This window comes from Mercenaria mercenaria, chromosome 11 (genome assembly GCF_021730395.1).
Source record: "Mercenaria mercenaria strain notata chromosome 11, MADL_Memer_1, whole genome shotgun sequence".
In the NCBI taxonomy this organism is placed as follows: domain Eukaryota; kingdom Metazoa; phylum Mollusca; class Bivalvia; order Venerida; family Veneridae; genus Mercenaria; species Mercenaria mercenaria.
In genome coordinates, this window is record NC_069371.1 from 4,197,565 (window position 1) to 4,210,587 (window position 13,023).

At 34.5% G+C, this 13,023-nt stretch overlaps 1 protein-coding gene across 1 annotated transcript; it reads right to left on the minus strand.

Moving 5' to 3' along the window:
* Window positions 1-778: 778 nt before the first annotated feature.
* On the minus strand, window positions 779-3,835 carry LOC123532083 (complement C1q-like protein 2). The gene is made up of 2 exons (XM_045313438.2): window positions 3,467-3,835; window positions 779-1,953 (listed from the first exon to the last, which is right to left on the minus strand). Exons 1-2 carry the CDS (start codon window positions 3,780-3,782, stop codon window positions 1,559-1,561), a joined length of 711 nt encoding a protein of 236 aa, XP_045169373.2. The 5' UTR covers window positions 3,783-3,835; the 3' UTR covers window positions 779-1,558.
* Between the last annotated feature and the right edge of the window lie 9,188 nt (window positions 3,836-13,023).

A 13,023-nucleotide genomic window follows, 5' to 3' on the forward strand; every position in this document is an offset into this window, starting at 1 on the left:
ACGTCACCTACATGATGGCACTGAAACATACACGCTAGGACATTGCGGCGGCATATAAACACGTAAACACTTGAGTCTGGAAGACTGGGACATGAATTATGATTTATTTACTGTCAAAGTAGAATCTAGTTGACATTTGTGGTGCCTAGCTACAACGCAGGAATTGTACACTACACACACGACCATACATAGATGCACTGGTGTTGAAGTTGAAACTTACCGGGCTGAAACATTTTCTTACGGTAAAAATATCAACAAATAAATTCATCAGTTAGAAATTGTTTGTTTCAGAAAATTTGATGTACTTTTTATTACTACTAGCACTGAAAAATCGAATATTTAGTCGGTATTATACTGTATATAATGGAAGCAGAGTAGAATCTCACAGTCATGTTACAATCGTAGGGCGGAATGGAAGAGCTATATTTTATCGTAGATTCATGTATAGGCGAATTCGCTATATGTTTATATTGCAGCTGCTGCGGATCGTGTTAGAATTGATGATATGCTATATGTAGAGAATCCAGTATGAAGTAAATCATACATGTATGATGATTGTAATCTTTTACGTGTTTCGATTGCGCTACGAGAATAATCATTTGTCGAGTGGGATGGGGATGGGGAATTACGGGGAGGGGGGGGGGGTGTAGGTGAGGGGGGGGGGGGGGGGGTGTCGACGGATGTGTCGGACAAACTGTCATAGCTTATATAGGCACGTCTCCATACATACTGTTGTTTATTGAAATTCAGTGGTAAGTAACAGTAAAATAGAAATGGATTCAGTGACTTCCAGGTAGTATTTATTTACAGCAGTATAGTGTATTAAGTATGTACAGCGTCAGTCTCGCACAAGAAATGTGAGATTCATAAGATATTAACTTAAATTAAATTTATTAATTAATATATCAAGTAAAAGTCTTTATCTCAGCTTGTTCACGTCCATGCTCCCTTTTATTACGAAAGAGAGAGCACTTTAACAGTTTGTTCCCCCGATATCCAAGAAATAGTGGTTTGTCTTTGGTGTCTTCGTGAAATTTCATGTATGTTTAAGCGTGACAGTTTACTCAACTAAGCTTCTACTAAACATAGAAACATTGGCTTTGAGTAATTAATCTGCCATTAATAACACCGTTTTATGAGTCTTTCACAAAAAACATAATTTGTTTATGTTTCCGTGTCCAGTTAAGGTAACTTGCATCTTTTGATACATATCACATTTCATACCACTAATGCTATTAAAATCTAAAATTGGCTCCATGTTACTTCTATCTCTGGTCGCCTTGGTGCAGATCGGCAATGCGAATTATCTAAACCCATTCGAGATATACGGTTATTTTTGCTGTATATTTAGTTTATAGCAACACTATCAATTCATTTATGGAATATCCAGGAAGAACAGACAGATCCTGCATTAAACATTAATTTTTATTTCTTCTTAAGCTCATCCGTATGTGAATTTTAGACCAAAGTATCAATTTACATATGAATAGTTTTTCAGTATGTAATTTGTGTAAAAGTGTAATCCAGATAGATTATTTGTGTTAAACAAAAGTAGAGTCTAAGCGTGCACAAAAACACCAGAAAATGTATTCCAGTAGTTACTGTTGGAAGACAAAAGACTGGAAGAGGACGAACATTTCACCTGAACACGAGCACCTTGTTTAAGAACGACTACAGCATCAGCAGAGTAACAGGCGGTCCACTTTGCATCACAGAACCACCCTTTCTTTATTTCTTCATTATCAGCAACTATCACGTAATACATATTCTTTCCGCCGACAACACAAAATTGGACAGTAAAGATATACGTTCCTCCTACCGGCGCAGTGAATATCCCGGTAGTATTATCATACCCGAGACCTTCGTTCAGCATCGTCGTCTGAAACACAAGGGTGTCACCGCTGTTTGGTGTTAGATCAGCAACGTCCTTGCTTCTGAAAGCGACTGCAGGTCCTAGAATAAAGAAAAGTTAGATAAAAAGGGAACTGTAAAATATGCTAAAATGATATTATCTACAAAGAAGTGTTTTAGCACATATACCAGTGTGTGTCTGTGTGCGTGTGTGCGTTTGCGTGTGCGTGTTTGTGCTTGTGAGTGTGCGTGTGCGTGTGTGCGTGTGTATGTGTGTGTGTGTGTGTGCTGAAAACGAAGATTACCAACGTATTCTTATATTAAAATATTCTCGTACTTTCTGTATTTTAGTACGACATTTTAAACAGCATTTTGTTAAAACAACACATTTGATGCATTATATAACTTGGCAGTATTAAGTCATAAAAGTGAACTATAAACAAATGTATTCTGATTTGTCAGAGTGACCCTTCGTTACAAGAAACAACACATGATATGAAATTATAATTTTGCAAAGTCGCTAACACAAACAGTACAACTGGCCAATAAAAATCATGTATGACGTTGAATGTTGCTGAAAAGATATGAATAAATAACATTTACAAAAATAACCATTCAAATTTCATCTATTGCAATAAAATAGGATGTGCCATATGATGTGACCTTCACCAGAATATAAAACATTGTCAGGCCAATATTAAACAATAATTTTATTTTAGTGAGATTGATATTTGAAGAATATTGGCTGTTTATCGTGAAATATGTCCGAGTTCTGCAGCACATTTAGTATTCCGCGAAAGAACGGGTACATATTTTTCTATTCAAGGAAATTAATTTTTTTATGACTATGTATATACTTTTATTAATATCATATACATGTAAATGATATAAAGTTGTTCTTTAGCCTGAATTAAATCGGCGTTAATAAATTTTTAACGTGACGGTTCACATGAAAAGGACATAACATATGAAATAGTCATCCAATATGAAATGTGAAAGTCAACTTGGAAAAAATGACGTTTATGGACTATTGTAAATTGACAGACTTTAAAAATGGCTATGTAACAAGAGGATTTATTGGTCTGGGACAAGTTATTTCGACAGAGTGCAAATCCTCATATCGACCAAACATTTGACCATGTCGTTACATGATATTAAATTAATATTGGAGACATTTATTCAAGCAGGGACCTCTGTGGCCAAGTGATTAAGGTCGCTGACTTCGAATCACTTGCCCCTCACCGATGTGGGTTCGAGCCTCACTCATGGCGTTGAAGTCTTCATGTGAGGAAAGCAATCCAGTTGGCTTACGGAATGTTGGTGGTTCTACCCAGGTGCCCGCCCGTGATGAAATTATGCAAGAGGGGCACCTTGGGTCTTCCTCCAACATCCAACATGAAAAGTCGCGATGTGACCTATAATTGAGTCGGTGCGTAGTTAAACCCAACAAAAATAAAAATATAAATGAAATTTATTCAGGCTAACATTGCTACGTTATGTTGGTCACAACACGTTTGACTAATAGCAGTTCACTGCTGTATATATATTCTATGTATTGTGTAAAGACATATATTCAACAACATCACATCAATGTAACTATATAACAGCATGATACCTTTTAGTTTTTCCAACTCGTTAGTGAATTCCAATATATCATTAGCAATCGCCCCTTTCATGTCTTTGACATCGCGTTTCAGACTTTCTTTTTCATTATTCCAGTCATCTTTAATCTGCTGAGTTTCTTCCCTTAGACCACGAAGGGCGTCTAACACCTGCTGCTGCGTGGCAGCCATATCCAACTGCAATTTCTCCATCGCTATTTCCACTCTAATCATCTTGTTTAAAGTTTGTTCTTCATAGTGGAATCTAGAGCATTCTGGCTCTGAGAAGGCCACATATATGAAAAGAAATGACAAGACCACTCGCAACATTATTGTTTGCTAAAGATGATCGTTCCGCCACGAATTCAATTCAAAACTAAATAGTGTATACCAGTTCAAGTATAATATATCGTTACGGCTATAAAGGGTTGTCCAGTAAGTAGTCAATAGTTTACTTTTGATAAAACACATGGTTGTACACTGAAAGTTTGAATTACCGCATAATCAAGCCCTTAAAAACCCATCACAACCTAGTGACCTACTTTTTCCTCCCACATGAACTTTGTGAAAAACATTCTGACTGGTATAATTCAGCGATACTGCATGATGTCAGACGGACAATTTAGGCCCTCCCTGAATAAATGTGTTTTCAGAACTTTATCTGCAAACTTATTCAGTCAATCTCTTTTCAGTATAGGTTTAAAAACATAGATAGATAACTATCTTACCCTTTAGAAAATTGTGGTCTTAACGTAACTTAATAAACTAAATACTATGTTCATGATGAAACATTAATTCAATACAATATTTAGATATTTTACACATTGTCTTGGCCTAATATATGTCACTGTCTATTTGTAAATAAATACCTGTATTTTACATTTTGTATTCATGCAAATCATTCATCATTACCATCATGGAAATATAAAAGAATACAGTTATTCTGTGTCGCAGAACGGAGACTGCGTTTTAAGCACGCGGCTTTCCATGTTTAATATTCATCCTTGCTCCATTTTCCCTAACATTCGACCCTTGTATCTACCCCTTACTCCTACTCAACTTTCTATATTTTGCATATAATTAAAATGTACTTGTTGATGGGATTTTCAAGCAACCCGTCTACAACATTTTTCCGTTCCAGCTTCTTTTTTGTTGTGGGCCTACTTTGCGATGCATGCTGTATGGCTGTGTTTGGAGTAATCTGTGCTTCCGGAAATTCTACCCTTAGCTTTTATATTTTAATACAAATACCGCATGGTTGGTGCGAATGGCGGTAAAAACTCCGTTTACCTTTCTTCAAATGCATTTATATCCAAATATACATAAAATTAAAATACATATTGTAAGTCATTAGGTCTTTGTCGACTGTTAAAGGAGAAAAAAATGCTTAATTCACGTACATAAACTGAAATTCAGTTTCAACATCATTTTGATTACACATTTTTACATAATTGGTTCACTCAAACAATAATGTCTGGTTTCAATTTATAATTTGTGAATTGAATCTTAGATGAGCTAGGTGTTTTCTATGGTTGTCATTTTCAATAATAGTAAGATAGTTTTCAAATCTAAAATAGAAAAGTGGAACACCACAGGTTGACCAACACGACATAAACGAAAATTTTGCAGGCTCGGTTTGATTGTGCCTGTTCATGGACGGTAGTGATAATGCAAGCTATCCGCCTGCGCCCTCTAGCCCCTGGTTGAGCAGAACTCAACATTTCTTAATTGTTAAACATCCCCCAAAAGCATCGTTGTCCTAGAATTTCGTTATATTAGAAAGTAAACGTAACAAGAGCTTTCAAAGGACAGCAACGTTCGATTATTCGAAAAAATCTTTACACATAAATAAGTTGAATTAATGAAAACATAGACATGTGCAAGTGCAAAACGGGCAACATATTTAAGTCATAGACTTTCCTCTCTTATGATGTAAAAGTGAATAAGATAACAGCTCGCACACAAATCCTAAGTCACTAAGGCATAACTTACGAAAAAGGAAAGCCGAATTATAGGACCTTAGTAGTACATTTCAGATCATCACAGTGAACAAGTTTATGCAGTTTCCATCCATTTCCAGAAGTGGGTATTGAGATACAAGCTTACATGCAAAACTTAACTAAAACTTTTTTAGTCGAGGAAGGGGTATACATTTCGCAAACAGCAAAGCATATTTATGAAACCAATGCATTGCATGTCAGATTATCACAGTAAATATGCTTGTGAAGTTTCTGTCCATTCCGTCTTGAGGTTACTGAATCACCAGCTTACAAAAACTTCATCAAATTGGAAGTGGACACAGACGTGGACGCTGTCGACCGGTAGAGTATAGAACTTTACCTTTTCTAAGAATAGTCGAGCTAAAAATTATGTTTGATGCGAAACAGGCACCACATTTTTTCATCCTACGGTTGAAGAAATTTACGCAAAATAAAAGGATGCTGCAAAGATAAGATGTAATCGCAAAATGATGTAAATAAATAGGTTTATCAACATCAAAGGCTTCTTGGTAGAAGTGCTGAAGACTGGACCTTTTGGTTTTGTAATAAGCTTGATACCCTTATCAGTTTGTACTTGGACTAGAATGTACAAATTTATTATCAAATACACAATGCTGTGTTCTCCTGACCGGTTCAAAATTTCAGAAATGATAGTCGGAAAGATTATACTGTTTTATTTACTGATTACTGATTATCTAATAGAGTTTCTGAGAAATCCTTCACCTTGAAAAAAAATCAAAGATAAACGTACATTCGTGAAAACATTCAAACATTTATGAACCAGTTACTTATTTGCCCCATGTTTAGTTAACTTCAAAACTAATATTCATATCATCATTTTAAATTGTTTAATCAATGTGTGTTTCAACTACACTAACTTAGTTTTCGATAAACCACTGAAAACCGTGAAATGATATTATTTCTTTCCGTCGACGGGTCGGTATTGCAATAGGCCTTTGGTTTGGAAACATCGAGAAAGACCAAGTTTACCATGCAGGTTTTGACTTGATTTCTGCCCAGTAAGCAATTTGCAAGCTAACATATCACACTAACCCCAAAGAGACTGCAAGTATTTCGTATCATTTTAACGACTAATGCTTACCAGTGGAGGTAAGTAAGAAAATTAGCAAAGTAATTGAATAAATAATGTCTCATTTATCTATCTGTTGAAAACGTCATGTGTTATTTTTGCGACTTTTTAGAACATGTGTTATGTTTTCATTTTGATGCTTTCATGTTTATACATCGAATAAAATCAATAAATGCCGATGTGTACCAAGTTTGACAAATCAACGTTCTTTTTCCATATTATTATATTGCTAAAACATTAATAGATTTTTATACCATTTTGTAACACAACTCAATTGCCTTTCTCAGTGTAATTGTGTTCAGTAACGTTAAATCCCGGTTATATTGATGTTTTGACAATAACTGGAAACTTCAGTGGTATAATTTGTGGGAAGCGTAGCTTTCCCAAAGTCGCCAAACTACGGACAGGGATTATATGTTCTTGTAAAGAACTTTGTGTACGCGTTGTACTACTTTACGACGTAAATATTTATCACATGACCAAGACCAAGAACACATGGTTCCGGTTCAGCGCTACCTTTCTCCATACATGCGCCGTAAAAGCAGTTCAATACTTACAAGGAATTGAAAGATATGAGAGGAAACAGATCGATGCAATTTATTATGGATATGTAATAAATTTAATATGACCACTCATTAATTTTGGGGCGATTAGCCCAGAGTGAACAATGCAGTTCAGATTTTCTGAATATCATATGCCTACAAGCAACAGTAAACAATTTCCCCCGAAATAGTGGATCCTAACATTAAAATTTCTGCAGGACAGTAAGATCATTTATGGCTTATAAATACGTACAGCTGTTCAAAATGAATAGAATACTACATTTTATACATTATTCATTCTGTAAATGATTATTAAGGTAAATTAATTCGCGTCCTATGAATGAAATATCCGTATGAATGGAACTTTTTCGTCTTTGGTAAGGTAAAACTCATTGACAGAATACACACAATGTGTAATATGCAGAGATAAAGCTAATAAATCATACGAAATGTAAGACGTATTTAACATAAATATATGTGACACATCGAATTAAAATTTAATCGAAACACTTAGATAATCATTTATTTTGTTTAAATGGAAACGGAATTCCAGCGATCACTTCGTTATAGCTTAAGACCTCGGTCTATAAATAGGTCATTAAACAAGCACTGGTTCCGAGCACAGCTTCGTTCGTAACAAACGTCGATATGAATTATACTACGCATTATTGATTATATGTTTAATAAAAGTATTACTTTTACTAGGTATGATTTTTGCATATAATACAATATATAATGAGCACAAAATATGAATAATGTGAAAGGGAAGGTTAAGTTTTAAAACTGAATTCGCCCAGCTCAGTTGCTATAGGTTCTAGAGAAGGTAAGCGCTGCGTGGAATTGCCACAGTTACACGAGAAGAAACGAATGACCACATTCTGTGACTTGTATACCGAAACAGCGTACATGTTATATTTTGCTACATAAATAATGTTAACATTTACAATAGAAACTAATAATATTATTTAATTTAACGGCACTTTGTTTGTTTGTTTTTTGTTGTTTTTTTTCTAGCATTTCTATACTAAACAAGTTCGTTTTAGAAACATTCTCACAAATGCTGAAAGAAATATATCTATCGATATTGTAAAAAGTGTTGAATTTGCTTCGTGGCGGGGGTGGGGAGGGAGGCGGGGGTAGATGTAAGCGATTTTTGTTTAAACACCCGTTTTCAACTGTATTTCAGGTTATATTAAGATTGTGGACCCATAATGGTAATGTTTAATAATTGCATAACCTTGATACAGTCTTGAAGTTAACATTGTTTCGCACTGTGTTGCATTTTTAAACAACTTTTACCGTGTCTTTCTTTTTTAAATTTTGTATAATTTATGTTATTTCCTCAAGCTCAAACATAGACAAATTTCAAAGTGATAACCACTGCGCAAAACAGTCGCAGAGAATTCATTATTCCAAAAACATTTATAAAAGAAACATCAGTCTTGCGTAACAATATAAAACATAACAGAGATCTGTTGATAACATATTTTCTGTGGAGCCTCAAGTAAAAGGATTTAACCGGACAGGAATGAAGCTCCAACACTGAAAAATATGACATTTCTCTCTGCATTCAAAAATAACCATAGATGTTTTCAAAGACGTCTAAACCTTCATCCTTCTGTATCAGAGGTTAATTTCACTTTAAACAGCAAGAAATGGCTAATCAAATGAAATTTTTCCGCTTTTGTACAATAAATCAATAAGAAGTCTTGAAAAAATCAGTTTATCTTACTAGATAAAAGAAATATAATGAATAAAAGTTTGGTCCTAGTGGGGTTTGAACCTAGGTCCTCTTGAAAAATTAGTAGGTTTATGGTAGGAATTGAATACTCTTCAAAAATGGAGGTACACTATTACGGGTCCGTTAATTTTCCTAACTATCGTATTTTTGAAGGAAAAGGACTAGACCATAATCATTAACAGTCCGGTTGGAAGCGGGGTTCGAGCCAAAAATTTTCCTCATACCCGGACAAGAAAATCGCCCCATCAGTACTTTAGTACTTTGACTAAGTAAAAAATGTGACTTGTAAATTTTAAAAATGTATTGATTTTTGTCTACGCGTTGAACTACCTTAATTACGCGGTAAATATTTGTTATGTGACCAAGGCCAATGACACACAGAAAACTACATTTATCCGCTAAAATATAAGTCGTTGGTAGCACCAATCTTTATAACGTGAAAATCACGGATATAGATTTTTTATGAAGTATTTGCAAAAAAAGTATCAGTCATGATTAAAAATGCCAAAGGTCCCTTTCTTATATATTACTGATATGATGCTAGTCTTGCCAACCCTCTTGTGGTATTTTGTTGATATGCTCTAGTCTGGCCCAATTATTTTCAAGTGCGCACACAATACTCTTTAGTGAATCAGTTGGATTTCTTAACATTTAGAAAATATTGGGCCTACTTCATACTGAATGTTTGATCTCACTTTGTTTTTAAAAATTTGTTACAGTTTTGAAAAAAAAAAGTTACACAGGTTTGTAAGATTTAAAAAAAATTGTTACACAGTTTAGATAAATATTTTGATATATTTTCTGTTTGTTCTCTTGGTTTTATGCCTTGACATCTCACTATGGAAGATCCTGCCATGACTGTCTGTCGAACCTGCTTTCAGTCTAGTCCGTTTGATTTTCTTAGAACCTTGCCAAAGACATAAACAACACCTATTGATTTTGGTGTCGAGATCAAAGCGACCTTTAAAGCCTTAATTTGCTTTTACTGATAATCAGATTTCATACGTACAGACATTGGTTCCACATTAGATCTATTAGATCTAGAGTCTGGCTTCTCTATTAAAATGCATACCGGTTCAGTTACGCTTCCCTACAGTCCTCCCAGGGCTTTGATTCATTCTGTTAACAAAAAATCTAAAATGCACATGTTCTCTCCAGCACCATTAGGGTGTAATTCTATGCACACAGACAAACAAATTAAACTCAAAAATTGTTAAAAGTCACTGATCAGCTTAATATAAAATAGAAAAAGTAGACACTCCACATGCTCAAGGCTCGGTATGATTCAATCTGTTCATGGACGGTAGTGGAAATGTATGCTATCGTCTACGCCCGCAAGCCCCGGGTTGAACAGAGCTCAACATTAACACATGCTACAAGTACTAAAACAATTTAGAGACATCCGTAGATGTGTTTATACGGCGATGCACATGGAACCTTCAATGATTCACTAGTGCCCATGAATTTGTCCTAAACGAAACGAACTGTAATGTAGAAAGGGGATCTTAGTTCACGGAGCCTACATATCACAGAAACTGACAAGATTAAAAGCAGGCACCATATCCAAATGTGTTTATAGAATTATACAAAATCAAAGCTATGCAAGCGGGATATTGGAATCACCCAAGCAAAAAAATGTTCAAGCTGAAAAACTAAACAGTACCACTAACACAAAATAAATGTCGTGCTGAACGATCTAATAAGATCGAGATATAACAGCTCTGACTGAATGTACGACGAGACTTTTACGGCCGCCACACAGCACAAACAACACTGCTGATAATAAAAATGAGAAAGAGAAAACTCCACAGGCCTCTCAACACAATAAAATTGAACATTTTTCCGGCTCAACATGATTTTACCTGCTTATTAACGGTAGTGAAAATGCATGATACCGTCTACACCCTCTAGCCCCGGGTTGAGCAGAAGGTAACATTTACACATGTTACAAGTACTAAACACAATTTAGAGACATCCCGTCTGGCACCTCCCACTTTCGCCTTGCCCAAACTCCTGTGCTCATTTATACATAGTGTGTAGAATAAGTATACCGAAGTTTGTGAAAAATGTTTAGTTCGAGCAAGCGGGGAATGTTAATTTATAAAAAGATTTCCATGCATTAAAAGGTAACATTAACTGTTATGGCCTCAAAAGTAACATCTTGATAATTTATTTTATGAAATGTTTTCGTAATCAAAATCCAATGAAAAAATTTACAGAACTACTGTCCATTCACATTAAATCTTTAAAATGTTTTTGACACTTGTGCTGATCACTGGAAGACGTGCATGTGGTGTTATATTTATTTGATAGGCAATCCCGGTTTCGTTACGTTCTTGCATCTGAATATGTCAATTTATCTAAACACATCTATGCCAATTTATTCTCAATTACACAATGTAGTGTTCTAATTAACTACTCTCTTGGAAGTGATATTCGGAAAACAGCGTATCTTTTTCTCTGGTTTCGTTACAGAGTTATTAGAGAATTATTTTTTAGCTTTGTTAAAGATAATATCATAGATAAATGTACCTCATTAAACCAATATCTCAAGATGTTTTGAAAGAACCGTATTGAATTCAGAAAAAAATGACCCATAGCAACTGCAAACTTAATACTCTAAATACTATAAATTGTAATAGTCTACATAAAAATCATATATTGAAACTGTGCAATTAAAGATGATTTTACAGTTTTGCTATGAAAATCAGTGGAAAATATCATCATGGAATAATATTGTATTGATGAATCCAAAAGAAATCGATGTATTTGAAAGAAATTTATTACCGCGCTTCTTCAGAATTGTGCAATATTTTGTCAATTTCTGTATCGTCTAATCCAATAATGTAAATGACTATGGATGACGTCATGACATGTTACATTAGTCATGCCTTTTATATAAAACAGAAACAATAGTTTGTGATTTTATTATAGGTTAGAGACAACCAATTGTTTTCCCATAGACGTACATTGTAACATTATGGCGTGTAAAGCCTTCCATACATCGAAACATGTATATCTAATTACAGGTTTTTCAAGAACTATCTTAGTTCTGTCCATAATGAAATACTGTAAATGCAGTTAAAAACACAATTTTGATAGAAAATATCACTTCTTGGGTATGTTTACATGACTGATCAATCAGAAGGCACAGACGTTACCTTATTCCCAGGTATACATGTAAGTTCCCTGTACTTTTTTGAATTTGTTGTCTCTGACCAAGACAAGTTACAAGCTTTCAACAAGTGGACATACATTCCCTATTAAGTTAATCGATATCATTACAAGATGTTTCAGAACAAAAAAAAGTGCAGTTACTGAACAAGGATCAGTGATATCTTAGTTCTGTTAAGAACTCTGTAAGATATGTTCTGGTCCTTTGGGATCATGTAGTCCATTCAATTGTACTATAATAGAATTCCGCTAATGCCGGTGCTAGGGGTGTGAGGGGTTCCCATTTCATTACCTGTTATGAACAGACTCGAGCAAACCGAATCTGCTATTATGTTGCATGGTTGCATTCTATGTTTAAACAAATGATAACTTCCTTGCCTTCCATGATCACTACCGTTCCGCTAAAAACAAGTAAGATTCCATTGCTATTCGAGTAGAAAAACACATTCCATTTAGCATTCTAACGCAGTGCAACATATAAAACGTTACAAAGAATAACCGTAATCATTCAGAAAATGTGTTTTAATGAAATGTTCCATCTGTCCTATATGTAGTAATTTCCAACATTACTGCAAAACAGAAACAAGTGTTGCAGCAATGTTAATTAATGTCATTCTTAGTATAACGTTTCTAAGAACAGCGGTATAAACAATCTTACTGACGTATTTACGTCAGTTTCATTAACGATTCAATGCATCAAATGTCTAACAACTTTGTGTATTTTGAAGGTGTCTTAATGATCAAGATTGATAGTAATAGTTATACATACCCGTTAAAGATTGTTTTAAAAGTTAGCTGCCTTAGCTTTTACTTTCAAGACATTTTGTTATATATATCTTTTTTATAAAGGGAAAATCACAGAATATGTACCATGTGAAACTATACGTTTCGAATAATATTGTAGTTTTTAATGGAAGAAATAACTCTTTCATAAATAGTTGGCCTTAGACAAACATCATTTAGAATATGTCTTTTTATTAATAGGTGAAACAAATGCTTACAGTAAAATAGGTCATACATGTCA

Coding starts and splice junctions, on each gene's coding strand:
- LOC123532083 (XM_045313438.2), bottom strand. CDS start 3,782: ATGTTGCGAGTGGTCTTGTCATTTCTTTTCATATATGTGGCCTTCTCA. Junction 1,954..3,466: donor CGAGTTGGAAAAACTAAAAG/GTATCATGCTGT, acceptor TCTTTATTCTAG/GACCTGCAGTCGCTTTCAGA.